This window comes from Chiloscyllium punctatum, chromosome 24 (genome assembly GCF_047496795.1).
Source record: "Chiloscyllium punctatum isolate Juve2018m chromosome 24, sChiPun1.3, whole genome shotgun sequence".
Classification (NCBI taxonomy): Eukaryota; Metazoa; Chordata; class Chondrichthyes; order Orectolobiformes; family Hemiscylliidae; genus Chiloscyllium; species Chiloscyllium punctatum.
In genome coordinates, this window is record NC_092762.1 from 62,850,924 (window position 1) to 62,867,519 (window position 16,596).

The 16,596-nt window shown below is 42.7% G+C and overlaps 1 protein-coding gene across 3 annotated transcripts in view; it reads right to left on the reverse strand.

The window, feature by feature from the left end:
* The window catches only part of adamts10 (ADAM metallopeptidase with thrombospondin type 1 motif, 10), a 171,265-nt gene that overhangs the window by 114,961 nt on the left and 39,708 nt on the right, over positions 1-16,596 (reverse strand). For all 3 annotated transcript variants that reach the window (XM_072594028.1, XM_072594029.1, XM_072594030.1), the window contains 3 exons: positions 15,080-15,242; positions 12,319-12,536; positions 6,383-6,466 (listed from right to left, as the gene is read on the reverse strand). In XM_072594028.1, the coding sequence (XP_072450129.1) occupies positions 6,383-6,466; positions 12,319-12,536; positions 15,080-15,242 (465 nt within the window). The remainder of the gene's footprint in view (positions 1-6,382; positions 6,467-12,318; positions 12,537-15,079; positions 15,243-16,596) is intronic.

The window sequence follows — 16,596 nt, forward strand, 5'->3', positions numbered from 1 at the left end:
CATACTATATGTAAATAGCTTGGCTTATTCTATTTTATGCATGCCTTTCCTGTGTAATCAGCTTCTGTTTTACTGTTAAAACCAGATGTGAAACGTGGTGTGTGTGCATGTTAGTGAAAGACTACCTCGTTGAATAAAAGAAAAGCATAATATGATCTATCAAGTCAATTTCAGACTGGGATCTGACTTTTCCAGTAAAAAACATCAGCTGGGATTATAACACTACTTACCCTCAGACTGCTGCATCCTTCCCACTCTTTTAAATAAACCTTACACAAGTTATACAGTACCTGGTGGGCACTGTAACAAAAGCTAAAATTAAACAAATAGTCAATGAAGACTTAAAGAACCCAAACAGAAACTTAAGTCTAATTACAAAGACTAGAGATGACACATCTGCAACCATCAGGACCTTGCACTACACTCCATTTTCTTATTCAAAGACTATGTGATATCATCAAATTAGGTGGAGCTCAATGCAGCTTCACCATTAACTCTTTCAGGACCATTACTTACAAAATATCTCCAAGTGTCTTGTTCCCCCATAGTTAACATTTATATTTTTGGGCATGTAACTACTTTTATATTTACCAATATACCATCTCCTCTCCAAGTGTCTGACCTCACAAAATCAGGGAATCTGGTGGTTTTAACAATTTTCCACAATGGTTCTGTTCTGTATTGCTATTCTTTTGCTATAGGGCTATTTAGCGTGACTCTAATTCTCTTTAAATCATTGGAATCATTGGAAAATCTGGCCTTTGCGTGGAGACGCAGGAGATGGGGAGATACAAAACGAGTATTTTGCATCAGTATTTACTGTGGAAAAGGACATCGAAGGTATAGAATATAGGGAAATAAATGGTGACATTTTGAAAAATGTCCATATTACAGAGGAGGATGTGCTGGATGTCCTGAAATGCATAAAAGTGGATAAATCCCCAGGACCAGATCAGGTGTACCCTAGAACTCTGTGGGAAGCTAGGAAAGTGATTAGTGGGCCTCTTGCTGAGATACCTGTATCATCGATAGTCACAGGTGAGATGCTGGAAGGCTGGAGGTCAGCTAATGTGGTGCCATTGTTCAAGAAAGGTGGTAAGGACAAGCTACAGAACTATAGACCAGTGAGCCTGATGTCAGTGATGGACAAGTTCTTGGAGGGAATCCTGAGGGACAGGATATACATGTATTTGGAAAGCCAAGGACTGATTAGGGATAGTTAACATGGCTTTGTGCATGGGAAATCATGTCTCACAAACTTGTTTGAGTTTTTTGAAGAAGTAACAAAGAGGATTGATAAGGGCAGAGTGGTAGATGTGATTTATATAGACTTCAGTAAGGCGTTCAACAAGGTTCCCCATGGGAGAACATGGGAGCAAGATTAGATCTCACGGAATACAGAGAGAACTAGCCATTTGGATACAGAACTGGCTCCAAAGTAGAAGACAGAGAATGGTGGTGGAGGGTTGTTTTTCAGACTGGAGGCCTGTGACCAATGGAGTGCCACAAGGATCGGTGCTGGGTCCGCTACTTTTCATCATTTATATGAATGATTAGGATGTGAGTGTAAGAGGTATAGTTAGTAAGTTTGCAGATGACACCAAAATTGGAGGTGTAGTGGACAGCGAAGGTTGCCTCAGATTACAACGAGATCTTGATCAGATAGGCCAATGGGCAGAAGTGGCAGATGGAGTTTAATATACATAAATGTGAGGTGCTGCATTTTGGGAAAGCAAATCTTAGCAGGACTTATACACTTAATGGTAAGGTCCTCAGGAGTGTTGCTGAACAAAGAGACCTTGGAGTGCAGGTTCATAGCTCCTTGAAAGTGGAGTCTCAGGTAGATAGGATAGTGAAGAAGGCATTTGGTATGCTTTCCTTTATAGGCCAGAGTATTGAGTACAGAAGTTGGGAGGTCATGTTGCAGCTGTACAGGACATTGGTTACGCAACTGTTGGAATATTGCGTGCAATTATGATCTTCCTATCGGAAAGATGCTGTGAAACTTGAAAGGGTTCAGAAAAGATTTACAAGGATGTTGGCATGATTGGAGGATTTGAGCTATAAGGAGAGGTTGAATAGGTTAGGGCTGTTTTTCCTGGAGCGTCAGAGGCTGAAGGGTGACCTTATAGTGGATTTATAAAATCATGAGGGGCATGGATAGGATAAAGAGACAAAGTCTTTTCTCTGGGGTCGGGGAGCCCAGAACTAGAGGGCATAGGTTTAGAGTGAGAGGGGAAAGATATAAAGAGACCTACAGGGCAACATTTTCTCGCAGAGGATGGCGCATGTATGGAATGAGCTGCCAGAGGAAGTGGTGGAGGCTGGTACAATTGCAACATTTAAAAGGAATCTGGATGGGTATATGAATAGGAAGAGTTTAGAGGGATATGGGCCAGGTGCTGGCAGGTGGGACTACATTGGGTTGGAATAAGTGGTTGGGTATGGACAGGTTGGACCGAAAGGTCTGTTTCCGTGCTGTACATCTCTATGACTCTGTGACTCTAAGTCCTTCATGAAGGATTGTGTTCCCACTAAACCCAGTTGTATGTCCATTACTGGAGGACCTTTAACCTTGTGAGTGTTCACATTGGAAACTGGATGCACTGTTACAACAAATACTTTCTTGCAGTAACCTGGATTTTACGACCATGCAATTGCTTTTCAATTTGAATGGACACTTTTTTTTGTGGATGTGCAGACAGCGCAATTTCCTCTTTGTGACTGTGTCCTGAGTCTGTGCACATTAAGGTAACATTCATCTGAATTTGGCATCAAGGAACCCTAGCAATACTGGAGTCTGTGTTAATGAGGGGGGAAACTCTGCTAGTTGAAACCATAGCTGGCACAAAAGAAGATGGCTGGGGCTGTTGGATGTCAGTCATCGCACGTCTAGGACATTACAACAGGAGTTCCTCAGGATAGGTCTATCCTCAGCTGCTTCAACAATGACTTTTCTTCGATCAGAAGTAGGGATGGTTGCTGAAGATTATGTTAAGTTCAGTCCCACTCATGACTCCTCAGACACTGAAATAATCCATATCCAAATGCAGCAAGTCCTGGACAATATCTAGGTTTGGGGTGGCAGGTAGCAAGTAGCATTCATGCCACACAAATGCTATCTCCAATAGGAGAGAATCTAACATTGCCCCTTGAAACTCAATGGCATTACCATTGCTAAGTCCCTCACTTTCAACATCCTAAGGGGTTACCATTGACTGGAAGCTAAGTTGGACTAGCTGTATGAATACCATGGCTACAAAGCAGGTCAGAGGCTAGAAATTCTGCCAAGAGTTACTTACCTCTTGTCTCCTCAAAGCCTATTTAAAAGGCACAAGTCAGGAGTGCGCTGTATACTCCCTCTTGCCTGGATGAGTGCAGCTCCAATGACTCACACGAAGCCTGACACCATTCAGAACAAAGCAGCCCGCTTGATTGGCACGACATCCACAAACATTCTTCAACACTTTCTCTTACACCAAAGCTCAGGAGCAACATTTATTATCTAGATGATGCACTGCAGAAATTCAGCAATGCTTGCTAGTCAGCACCTAGTTATACTGCTCTAACGCAATTTGAAAATGGCTGCGACAGCAGAGTAAGGAGTGTTAGGGCTCCGGAGCTTGTATGCTGCAGGCCTGCTATATCCTTCTCTCGGTCTCTCTCGCTCCTTTCCTGTCTTTTTCTTTCTCTCCTGACATCATGGGGAAGCCAGAGCATTGTTAGCAATAGTGGAGGCAGTGCCTGGATTGAGGACTCACTTTAGTAGGCCCAGAGTCTGGACTTGGGAACTCAGTGGGCTTTTGACTGCAGCGGAACTTTGTGCCTGAAGCAGGGCTGCATCTGTTGTGCAATATAAGAGCTGGAGACAAGCCCTAGCGTGTTCTGGAGGCGAGGTCCGATCTGGACTGGAGGTGAGGCCCCAGCACGAACAGGAGGGGAGGGCCCAGTGTGGACTGGAGAAGAGGCCCCAGCATAGACTGGAGGCAAGGCCCAGCGTGGACTGAAGATGAGGCCCCAGCATGAACTGAAGGTGAGACCCCTAGTGTGGATTGGAGAGGATACCCCAGCATGGATTGGAGGGGAGGTCCCAGCATGGACTGGAGGGGAGATCCCAATGCAGACTGGAGGAGAGGACTCAGCACACACTGGAGGGAAGGTCCCAGTGCAGACTGGAGGGAGGCCCCAACATGGACTGGTGAAGTGGTCCCAGTGTGGACTGGAGGGAACGTCCCAGTGCGGACTGGAGGGAATGTCCCAGTGCGGACTGGAGGGAACGTCCCAGCATGGACTGGACGGGACGTCCCAGCGTGGACTGGAGAGGAGGCCCCAGTGCAAACTGGAGGAGAGGTCCCAGCGTGGACTGGTGGAGAGGTCCCAGTGTGGACTGGTGGAGAGGTCCCAGTGTGGACTGGAGGAGACGTCCCAGCACGGACTGGAGGAGACGCCCCAGCACGGACTGGAGGAAATGTCCCAACGCGGACTGGAGGGAATGTCCCAACGCGGACTGGAGAGGACGTCCCAGCGTGGACTGGAGGAGAGGTCCCAGTGCGGACTGGAGGAGAGGTCCCAGTGCGGACTGGAGGAGACGTCCCAGTGCGGACTGGAGGGAATGTCCCAACGCGGACTGGAGGGGATGTCCCAGCGTGGACTGGAGGAGAGTTCCCAGCGTGGACTGGAGGAGAGGTCCCAGTGCGGACTGGAGGAGAGGTCCCAGCACAGACTGGAGGGAATGTCCCAGCGCGGACTGGAGAGGACGTCCCAGCGTGGACTGGAGGAGAGTTCCCAGCGTGGACTGGAGGAGAGGTCCCAGCACGGACTGGAGGGAATTTCCCAGCGCGGACTGGAGAGGAGGTCCCAATGCAGACTGGAGGAGAGGTCCCAGCGTGGATTGGAGGGGAGTCCCCAGTGCAGACTGGAGGGAACATCCCAGTGCGGACTGGACGGGACATCCCAGTGTGGACTGGAGAGGAGGTCCCAGTGCAAACTGGAGGAGAGGTCCCAGCGTGGACTGGTGGAGAGGTCCCAGTGTGGACTGGTGGAGAGGTCCCAGCGTGGACTGGTGGAGAGGTCCCAGCGCGGACTGGAGGGAATGTCCCAGCGCGGACTGGAGGAGACGTCCCAGTACGGACTGGAGGGGACGTCCCAGCGCGGACTGGAGGAGAGGTCCCAGCACGGACTGGTGGGAATGTCCCAGCGCGGACTGGAGGAGAGTTCCCAGCGTGGACAGTGCTATAAGTGGTGACATTGTAAACTTTTCACTGCACACATATGACAATAAGCCTAATTCTAATTTGAACCTAGAAGGACCAGGACCAGGGCAGCAACTACATGGGAACACCAGCAAGTTCCCCTCTAAGCCACTCACCATCCTGACTGAAGAACATGGCAACATAAGCAATAGGAGTAGTAGGCCGCTGAGCCACTCAGGCCTGCTCCGTCAATCATCAAGATCATGGTCGATCAACCTTAGGCCCCAACCTCTCATTCGTGCCAGTGACTTTGAAATTTATCACTGTTCTTTCACTGACACTGGGCTAAAGTCTTGGAGCTCCTACACAAATAGCATTGTGGATGAACCTACACCAAAAGGATTGAGCCCTTCAAGAAGGCAACTCACAGCTCCCAGTTCAAAGGCAATTAATGATGGACAATAACTGCTAACAGAGTCAGCAAAGTTCATATCCTATGAAGGAATTATTTAAAAACTCAGATGTCTTTTGCATTGGTTGTACATTGTCTGAAGGAGGAGATTTCACTGCGCTAACCTTCTTATACAAGTGAGCATTTGGCTTTTTACTATTTCTGCGCGTATTCTGGAGATGATCAATAGATGTAAAGTTATTTTGTCATCACTGGGCACTGTTTTTTGTCTTTGAGGCTGTGTTGTTCCATAGCATAGACACTGATTCTCAGTATAAAGTGGATAGGTTCTGTTAGTCTCCAGTGATAAGGTTCCTTCAAGATACATTTACCAATTAGCCATAATCACAAACATTATGAAAAGGAGAGATGCAATGTCTGTCTCCATTGGTACCTTGTGTGATACTGTCATTTCTCCTCCACATCTAAGCAGCATCATCTGAGTGAGTGGAGTTTAATGTAGCCTTCAACATTAACTCTTTCAGAACCATGACCTTATACAACAGATTACAAAATAGGGAGAGGCAAGTCCCTGGTGAATGCCAATTTTACAATCAAGCAATTGGTGAACTGGGTCAGTGAGGGCATTTTAAATTCAAGATGCAAGGTCTGATGAAGATATGTAATGGACAGCAGAGCGTAGGATGAGCTGATACTTGTGGACCATAGGACAGGATGTTTAGGACATTATTGGAAAAGTTACACAAAAGACAAGGGAGCACACAAGAGTCGTTCTTACCTGGTCATCAGTTAGTAAGATGAGCCGAGTTACAACCACATTCACAATGTTTCCTATACTGGAGTCTTGCAAAAGTTTGGCAACCTGACCTCCAGAAAACAAAAGAAAGAAAGAAACAGTCTTAAAAATGAAATTGGTACCAGATGACACTTCTAGGCTCACAATTGACCCTGGCACAGAATAAGTTTTAAAGCACCCAATTAGGATATTGCAGAAAAACTGACTTTGTATCTGCAGTTAAAGCATAGCTTGGCTTGCACTTTGTGCATTTTGATTAGCGAACAAGCCCACACTTACTGTTATATTATATGTCTCTCACACACCCCTTTACTTGTAACATGCACCAATAGAATACTCAGTTCTTTCACCTTCCCACCTGTCTAAGTTTAAGCTGCAAAGATCAGTAGATCGTATGATCTGGATTATTGATTTTGTCTAGCACTGAGGTAAAAGTACCAAAAGCAGAAATAATTTCCTATGTTCAACAATTTTAAAACCAGAAAGCAGTGACTAAGAAATACAAATAATAAAAATGTGTATAATGTATAAAATACAATGGCATGCTTGATAGCTGTAAGACGTAATATCAAGGATGACAGGGTGTATGTGGACAACTAGTTACAGTTTGGAAACGTCTACTCTACATAACAATCCTTGACAAAAGAATTATGCTTTTTTATGTATTGGGACTAAAATGCTCAAGATGTAACAAACCCTAAACTGTGAATTGAATCGATTAATCTCAATTCCTATTTTCCACAATAATTTTCATTATGGCTCATAAAGTAGGCATTTTACAAAGCAAAAATAATTTAACACATTACAAAAAATGAAGAACTGTGATGGGGTAACGTGAGGCCTAAAAACAGGAAGAAAAACTCAAGTGATATAATGTACTTTCACTCTAAAATAATATTTTATTTGTTTTGATTCATTGTTGTCACTTGTACCAAGATACAGTGAAATGTTCTGTTTTGCGTGCTTTATAGGCAGATTGTATTACACAAAGTACATCAGGTAGCAGAACAGAATGCAGTATACAATGTTATAGCTGCAGTGAAAGTGCACAAAGAAAGATCAACAATAACTTTGAGAGGTTCATTCAAAAGTCTTGAACAACAGGCAGACACCGGAAAGTTCCTCAGTTCGAATAAACCTTTACACAAAATAATGGGCAAGAGGAACGGTTTAAGATGGAAATGAATTGTCACCCTTAAGAAGAATATGGTTCAATTTTTACCAGTTGAATATAGAGATATTAAGGTGGGAGAAGGAAATTAGAATTCTCTGATATTCCCAAATGAGAAGATATCCAGGGTGTGATAAAAAGAAATTCACTTTAAAAGGCAATAGCCCAAGTAGTCTTTTCTCACAGTGGACTTTTCTAAAATTTTAAGATTCAAGCCAACTCTTCCAGAAGAGGACTAGAATTAAAAAAAAGGCTAGATTCAAAAGCTCCATTTGCATCAACTTGAGATACAGTACGTTGAGGCTGAGTTTCAATACATGCACCAAAAGTGCTCTTCTCTTCACAGGTTCCCTTAAATATGCCCAAGTTATCAAAGTAAGGAATGTAGTTAAAAGAATGAAAGCATTTGGGACACCTCACTGCCCCCTGTTCCTTTGAAAATAATCTTGCCTCCAAAAGAGCTGTGGCTGATCTCACTAACCACTCTCCCACTAATAGAATGCAAAGAGTATTTTTATCAGATAAATTCAAGTTGTTTTTCTTACTCATCTCAATTCTGTACATAGATTATGGGCAGAAGAATGATTTTTCAGTTTCTACAGCGAATACATTTACAAATGGTACTCAAACATGTGTGGCATAACTTTCCCTCCCTGGAGGTGGTGAGAAGGGGAAATAATGGAGCAAGTTGTCCTGGAGAAAAACTTACTCCCCTTTTGTTACCTCAGTAATTTGTTGCTGCATAAAACGGTTCACCAGCGACTTTCTCATCTCACAAAAAATAAGACTCTTGAGAGGTCAAACACCTGGTGCTCTACTGGGTGAGAAAGGGGACGAACTTTACAACGGGTAAACCAGTGGTGAACTGCTGTTGGATTGTGGGAGGGCCTCAATTCTACAATCTCTTGGATAACCAATCCATCTGCCAGTGAACCCCAAGCTTGTGATGAGAAGATAAAGGTCACTAGCCTTCTGGCTGCTGCATTCCCCAAAAAGTTGGCCAAAACTAGCAGCCTTTAGAACCCAGAAGTTGCCAGTCTCTGATAGGCTACCAGCTTCTGGAAACATGGGATTCCAGTGTCAAAGGCTGTGATTGGACAACATACTCATCTACACTCTTAATGAGCTGATTGGTGGACAACTGGGAGTGGCATGATAGTCACCATTTAACATGCCCACTCTTAACCTGTTGAAAATATTAGAAAGTGATATCCTTAGTCTCACCTTTAACCACTCACTTCATGGTACCAGTGTTTCACAATGTAGGACATATCTGGAAGTCTGCCAGAGGTGATGGTGTGGAAATTCCCATTGTTTGCTGAGATAATGGTTTGCCAGCACTATCTGTATAATTTTTTAAAGAGTCCAAGTTGTGGCGAGACAGCTACCCACAAGAGCAATAGCTAACTCGGGCCATTCAGGGGCGATATCATGCCAATGGGAATTTTCCCATTGGCTGGTGTGCCTTTGCAGTGACTGAAACATGGTCAGTGCAGCAAGGGATTTTCTAGATGCAAACTGTGGGACTCAGCTCTTTTTTACCATCCACTTTCAATGTCATCTGTCATAATGGACTCTAAAATCTTGCTAACAACCAAGGTCAGGCTAACTGGCCTATAGTTTCCTGTATTCTGCCTCTCTCTCCTCTAAAACAGGGGTGTTACATTAACCATTTTCCAGTTCTCTGGGACCCTCCCTGAGTCCAGTGATTCCTGAAAGATCACCATCAATGGCTCTACAATTTCTTCAGCTATGGTCTTCATAACTCTGGGGTATAGTCTATCTGGACCAGGTGATTTTTAACACCTTAATTGTTTTCAAATTCCTCAGCACCTTCTACTTAGTGATGGCCACTACACTCGCTTCGGACCCTGAGTCTCTTGAAGTTCTGGTATGCTGATGGGGTCTTCGGCTATGAAAACTGAGGTAAAGTACCTATTCAGTTCTTCCACTATTTATTTGTTCCCCAGCCTCATTTTCCAGTGGTCAAATGTCTACTGTTGCCTCTCTCTTACCTTATAAACATATATTTTTAAAAATCTTTCAATCTTCTTTAATATAACTAGCTAGCTACTCTGAAATTTCATCTTCTTCTCTGTTCTTTCATTTTTAGTTAGCCTCTGCTCGTTTCTACAGGCTTCATAATCTTTTGGAATCCCATTAATCTTCACCACATTGCATGCTTTATATTTCACTTTTATGCTGTCCCTGATTCCCTTGTCAGCCGTGGTTGACTTGTCCTTCCCCCTCTTCCTTGGGATGAATTCCTGTACTTCCCAAATTACTCCCAGGAACTCCTGCCACTGATGCTACACCATCTTCCTGACTAGGGTCCCCTTCCAACCGCCTCTGGCCAGCTCCTCCCTCATGTCATTGCCTTTACGGGGTAAGGGCCTTACTAGATAGGGATAACAAATTTCCTTCACAAATGAATGTTAGCTAAGCTGATAGATTTTCACCAGTACCAATGGTGCTTCATGGTATTATTACTGGGACAAACTGTCAGTTCCAGATTTCTACATTAATTGAATTTAAATTCCACCAGATTTGAGTAGGATTTGTGGTTAATTTGAGCCTGTGTCACCATGACATTTCCCTATTCCTTCTGGAGTACTGAGACTGGTGACATTACCATTACACCACTACCATACCCATGTTAAACACTTAGAAGGGAGGACTCTGATTTTCCCAGTCACTGTTAGAGACAGAAATGGACAATCCATCACAATTAACATGTACCATTGGTGAGATTACCAAAGTAAAATATCAGCCCAGCTTGAGATTTGAAATGGATTTTGGTCAATGATTTTATTAATCTGCACCAGTGTGCAGATATTCAACAACCTCGAAGGTACAGTGAGGGGGTGAGGCTGCAGAGTGTTTCTTCATTTGTTCCTGGATGTGGGCATTTCTGGCTAGGTCAGCATTTATTGTCCATCCCTAATTAAGGTAAAAACAGCAATAGTCCATTCAGCCCATCAAACCTACTCCAGCATTCAATAAGAGGATAGCTGATCTTCCACCTCAAATCCACTTTCCTGCACTTGCTTGATAAAATTAGTCTCCAGTGTTCTAACACTTTCTGTCTTGAACATGTTCAATGACTGAGCTTCCAGAGCCCTCTGGGGAAAAGTTTCTTAAGATTACACCCCGAGTAAAGAAATTCCTCTTCATCTCATCCTAAGAGGCATTTCCCTGAAATCATGTCTCCAGTTCTAAACTCACCAGTTATTGAGAAACATTTTATTTGTACCTACACTGTCATGCCCTATTAGAAATTTGTGAGTAATGTGATCACCTTTTATTCTTTGATAATTTAGACATTTTGGTTTTAACAGTAATATATTTCCAAGGGTTGTGTGATTGGGAGGGGAACTCACACAAGAACAACATGGTTGTGCTTCTAGGTTGTAGTGGTTATGGGTTTGGAAGGTGCTGTCAAAGAAACTTTGCTGAGTTACTGCAGTGCATCTTGTAGATCGTCATAGAGTCAAAGAGATGTACAGCATGGAAACAGACCCTTTGGTCTTACTTGGCCATGCTGACAAGATATCCTAAATTAATCTAGTCCCACTTATCAGCATTTGGCCCATATCCCTCTAAACCCTTCCTATTCATATATCCATCCAGATGCCTTTTAAATGTTGTAATTGTATAACAAGAGACCTTGACTTTTCACCTTATTTATGCACCTCATATTTTATAAACCTTTATATGGTCACCCCTCAGCATCCTACGCTCCAGGGAAAGAAGTCCCAGCCTATCCAACCTCTCCAATCTTGGTAACATTCTTGCAAATTTTTTTGCACTCTTTTCAGTTTTAATAATATCCTTCCTATAGCAGTGTGAACACAATTGTAAGCAGTCCTCCAAGTATGTTTCAACTCCTGTACTCAATGCACTGGTTTGTCCTACCAAAATGCACCATTTCACATTTATTTAAATCAAACTCCATTTGCCATTCCTCAGCCCACTGACCAAGTTGATCAAGATCCCATTGTACTCTTAGATAATCTTCTTCACTGTCTGCTATACTACCAATTTTGATGTCATCCACAAACTTACTAACCATTTGTCCCATACTCTCATCCAAATTGTTTATATATTGATGAACAACAGTGGATCCAGCATCGATTCTTGCAGTACACTGCCGGCCACAGGTCTCCAGTCTGAACATCCATCATCACACTGTTTTCTATCTTTAAGCCAATTTTGTATGCAGTTGGATAGCTCTCACTGGATCCCTTTGATCTAACCTTACTAACCTGTCTGCAATGCAGATCCCTTAAGGCCTTGCTAAAGTACATGTAAGCAACAATTTCCTATGCATAAAGCCAGGATGGCCATCCCTAATCAGTCCTTGCTTTCCAAGTGCATGTAGATCCTATCTGTCAGAATCCCCTCCAACGACTTCCCCTCCAACAACATCCCCACCACTGAGGGCAGACATACCAGTCTATAATTCCCTGGCTTTTCCTTAAATAATAGCAGAACATTAGCCACCTTCCAGTCTTCTGGTACCTCACCCATGAGCAAACATCACAATGAATGCATGGAAAAGCATCTCATGTTATTCAGGAACATTTTTAAAGGATTCCTTTGATAGACTTGAGGACACACTACATGTACTATACTTCAAGTATCTAGTTTTTTAAAAGATTTGGATGCAGAGGAAAAGTTGAAATGGAGTGAAAGGGAAATTGTGCTTAAAAGTACAATGAATAGTGAAATAATGAAATATACTTACAATATTCATGACAGAAAGAATATACTGCTCAATGTCTCTTCGTCCATGGTATCCAACCATCATCTTATCTGCTACTACTAAGGTTTCCACATAATGTTCTTGACTGACTGATCTTTTCAATTGTAGCTGGTTTCTCAGGGTCTTATTTGGTGAAAGAGTCACTGCTGACGTCTGGAAATTCCTCAGCCATGGAGATCTTCCTTTCCCTGGTTTCTCATCTGGAACAGAACCACTGTAAGCATTCAAATGATACCTCTTGTGTGAAGAGCAAATACCAGGCTGACTAGGGGAATGGAATAATTTCAAAACTGTGCATTACTGCTGCAACCAGAATCATTACAAATCTTATCAACTGCTCTTTGCCTGTCATCTGAAAATCTTTGTCATGGGACATTGAAAAAACACAACTTTTATAATCACAGCTACATTCATGAAGTACAACAATAATGAGATCATCCTTAATGCATAAGTCAATAAAAGATTCAGGAATTTAAAAAGAAAATTATGGTCTATTTTCAGTTGTTGCAGTGGTGATTTATGTTTTCCTATGCCTCTTCCACGATGGCAGGTAGCACATGCATTTGGTGCTAGCTTCTTATGTACCAGAATGTGGCACTGACTAAATAAAAACGTAAGATCTGCAGATGCTGTAAATAAGAAACAAAGACAGAATTTGCTGGAAAAGCTCAGCAGGTCTGGCAGCGTCTGTGAAGCGAAGTCAGAGTTAACGTTTCAGGTCTGGTGACCCTTCCTCAGAATGTTAACTGTGATTTCTCTTCACAGATGCTGCCAGACCTGCTGAGCTTTTCCAGCAACTTCTGTTTTTGTGTTTGTGGCATTGACTATAGTGGAGCAAATGCTACTGGCTGCCTGAGTGCTCAGCGGGAACTGAAAGCATTTCCTGCAACTCAATGTACTTCCTTTAAAGACAGCCTGTCCATATTGAATTGGAGCTTTTCTCATTAGAAGGGATCTACTGCTGATGCTAGTACAGGCAATGGATGCATGCAGGACCTGCACAAATGGAGGGCTGTGAAAAAGAGAGGGCTTTGAGACTCATGGATGCACTGTTGGAGTTTTTAGTCATGGAGGTAGAATGGAGATGTCATACAGGGACGGAGGAAGGGTGGCATGGGTTTCTCCAAAACTAATTGAAGCAGATGTCCCAGAAAAATCCACATGTAGTTTTTAAAGACCTGGCAGCAGTGCCACAAGAAAGCTAAAGACAACACCTCATCTGCAAAGGGCAGCATACCCAACTGCACCACCAACCACTCAGGGCTGCTTAATGCATCAGATGCCCTTCACTTACCCATTAGTAATCCCAGCCACTCAGCACTCTGATATCCTTGTTTGCCTCATACACATTCCAATGACGCCAAACCTGCACCCAGGTTCCTATTGTTTCCCCAAACCTCCAGCGATTTAACTGCAGCAAACATATTACCCAAACAGAGTGCAACAAAATCATTCACATGCTTCCCTCTTTAATTTGGGACATAACCTCTCAGGCTTGGGCAGAAGCAGTGGGGGACCAAGATGCATACATTTTCTGAGGAGATGGTTACCTGCACCATGGGGCCAGCTGTGACAGAAGCAGTGACCTCACCAATCAGCAAAGAACATTGTGGATGATGATATATTTCTGTCACTCTCAATTCTCAGCTCACCCTCATTCTGTATATATCGCATGAATGGTGCAGTCAGAGATCCCTGGTTTTCCACCCCAACAGCTGCCAACCTTTCTCTTTCAAAATTCCAACTTTTGGACACCAGAGAACTGCAGACTGTGTACCGTAACACAGCCAGCAAGGACAGAACACAATCAAAAACACAGCACTGATGAAGAGGGCTTACCACTTGTTCTGGCATTGGCAGTCACTAGATCAAGTATTGGCACTGCATATACCTTCCAGACTAATAAGGAGTTGGAATCTGCATGTGGCTAGTTACCAGGAACAAGAGGGCTGCAGCTAGACCAGACTAAAAAGGATGGTTTGTCAGGTCACTGGAGGGTGAACCTTAACCCCCAACCCTAACGCAGATTAATTCAACTGGAGCAAACTTTATTGAGGACATTGAAGGGGAGGGATATATAGAGAGGCTGAATGCATTGCTTACCCTGCCAAACAACCTCCTATCACAGTCAAGAAACACGCAGTAGAACGGCTCCAATTTGGCAAATAGTGCTGTGTAGAGATTCCCCTTTCTTCTGCTCTAGCTCTCTTCATGGTTGTAACTTAGCCACTGAGCAGTGCTACCCAAACATTTTTCCACTGTGACTCCATTTTCATGCTGGACATCCCAATGTTTTTACATTTAAAGAACACCTTTTTTGATTTCAACAGGGCTTTACCACTCAGCACTCGGACCTCAAGGTTCTGCTGGTTGGGCCAAACCCACTTTAATAAGGGGCTCTGACAATTTAAAAGTGGCAACGCAACAGGTTCTTGGTAAGAATTATGTAGCAACCATTGCTGCCCCAGAGCTCCCAGAGACCCCAGTTTGGAAAGCCCTGACCAAGAGGCACTACAACTGCAGCACCACACCTACTGCAATATTTGAGTGGACATCTGACTAAATCCTCTGAGCAGCTCTGTCTGTATAAAGTAACATAATGCAGCTACAAGGTGAATGCCACTTTGTTGAGTGGATCAGCTCAGCCGGGACGTAGTGCAAGGTGACACTGCTGAGGGCAGAGATAGACAGAGAGAGAGAGAGAGCGCAAGCGCGGGCATGAGCAAAATAAGTGATTTATTACCTGAAACTCCACACGTTGCGTCAAGTTGTCGACGTTGATTTGGAAGTGAAGATCGTTTATAAACTACATGGGGACTTCCTTCACTGTAATTAAATTCAGCCATTTTAACAGTGGTGAGGGGCTCTATGAAGTATTCCTCTTCATCCTCAGCTATTACACCATGCTGAAAGTAAAGCACTGCTGTGGTTACTACCAGCACAGGATTTATTATGAAAACTGCAAGCTTTCTATAACCATTTGAAAACCATTATGAGTACTTTTCATTATAATAAATACAAAACAAAATGAAACAAACATTGCATTGTTCCTCAGTGGACACACATGACTGAGATCAGCATCATTTGGTAAAATGTTTCATTTTGTCATATGACTCAAAATTGCACAAAAAATATAATTAATAGCCGTAACATCTAAGAGGTGAGAACTGAGGTACGAGGCAGAGTGGCTAGGTTTTGAAAAACAAACTCCTCTAAATATTATATTGGAGTACGTTCAAAATTCCAATACATGTACACGTACTTGCAAAGTACACCTATATAAAGCAATTCTAATTTCTAAGATCAAGACAGCCTGGTTAGTGTTTAGTCTAACACATGTTTTACTCATAACCACAGGATCTAGAAAACAGAATGGTTTCAATTTGTTAAAAGATGCAGATATCAAGCATTTACTTGTAAATACTGAGTTAATTTACTGTTTTATGGGAAACAACATAGTACACAATAATTTCCCTCAAATAATAGCTTAAAAATGGGCTCATTGAAAATGTTGCCATTCTGGATCTTCCCACTCCTTCAAATTAACTTGATGACTGGGCAGGAATATTTACTTTTCTCTGTAATTGTAGGTAAGTGTACAACTGCATAAATAGCAAAACAACCAGGATATCCACCTGCCAAATTAATTAATAAACAGAATGTAGCATAAACAGGTATTCATATCCTTTTTAAAATATGAATATACAGGCAAGATAAGATCAGAACAAAAAGAAAATTGATGCATCACATTTAGTTGTGGTTTCTTTTTGGCTGTATTCATTCATCAGATGTGAGTGTCTGGCCAGTATTTATTGTCTATCGCTGACTTTCCTGAGGCTATTTCAGAGGGTAGTAAAGAGTCAACTACGTTGCTTTGAATCTGGAGTAATATTTAAGTCTGATTAGGTAAGGATGGCAAATTTATTTCCTTAAAAGGACATTAATAATCAGATTTTTAAATGCCAATCAACAGTTGTTACATGGTCACCATTAGACTTACTTTCAGGGGTTACTGGATGGAGGGTTGGAAGTGAGGTGGGAAATTATGTCAATAATGAACTCCTATTATAATGATGTAAAAGAGTTTCCTGATTATTCATCACTCATTTATATTACAGTGAAGAGATTTGTGGTAATTAAACTCAATCATCAGTCATAGTGCCATCTTTTACTAGTTACTCTGTGTGTCAAAATCAATGCAGCTCTGAAATATGAATTTCAATTCTTAACTATAACCAAGATTTACTGCAATCGGGAGCA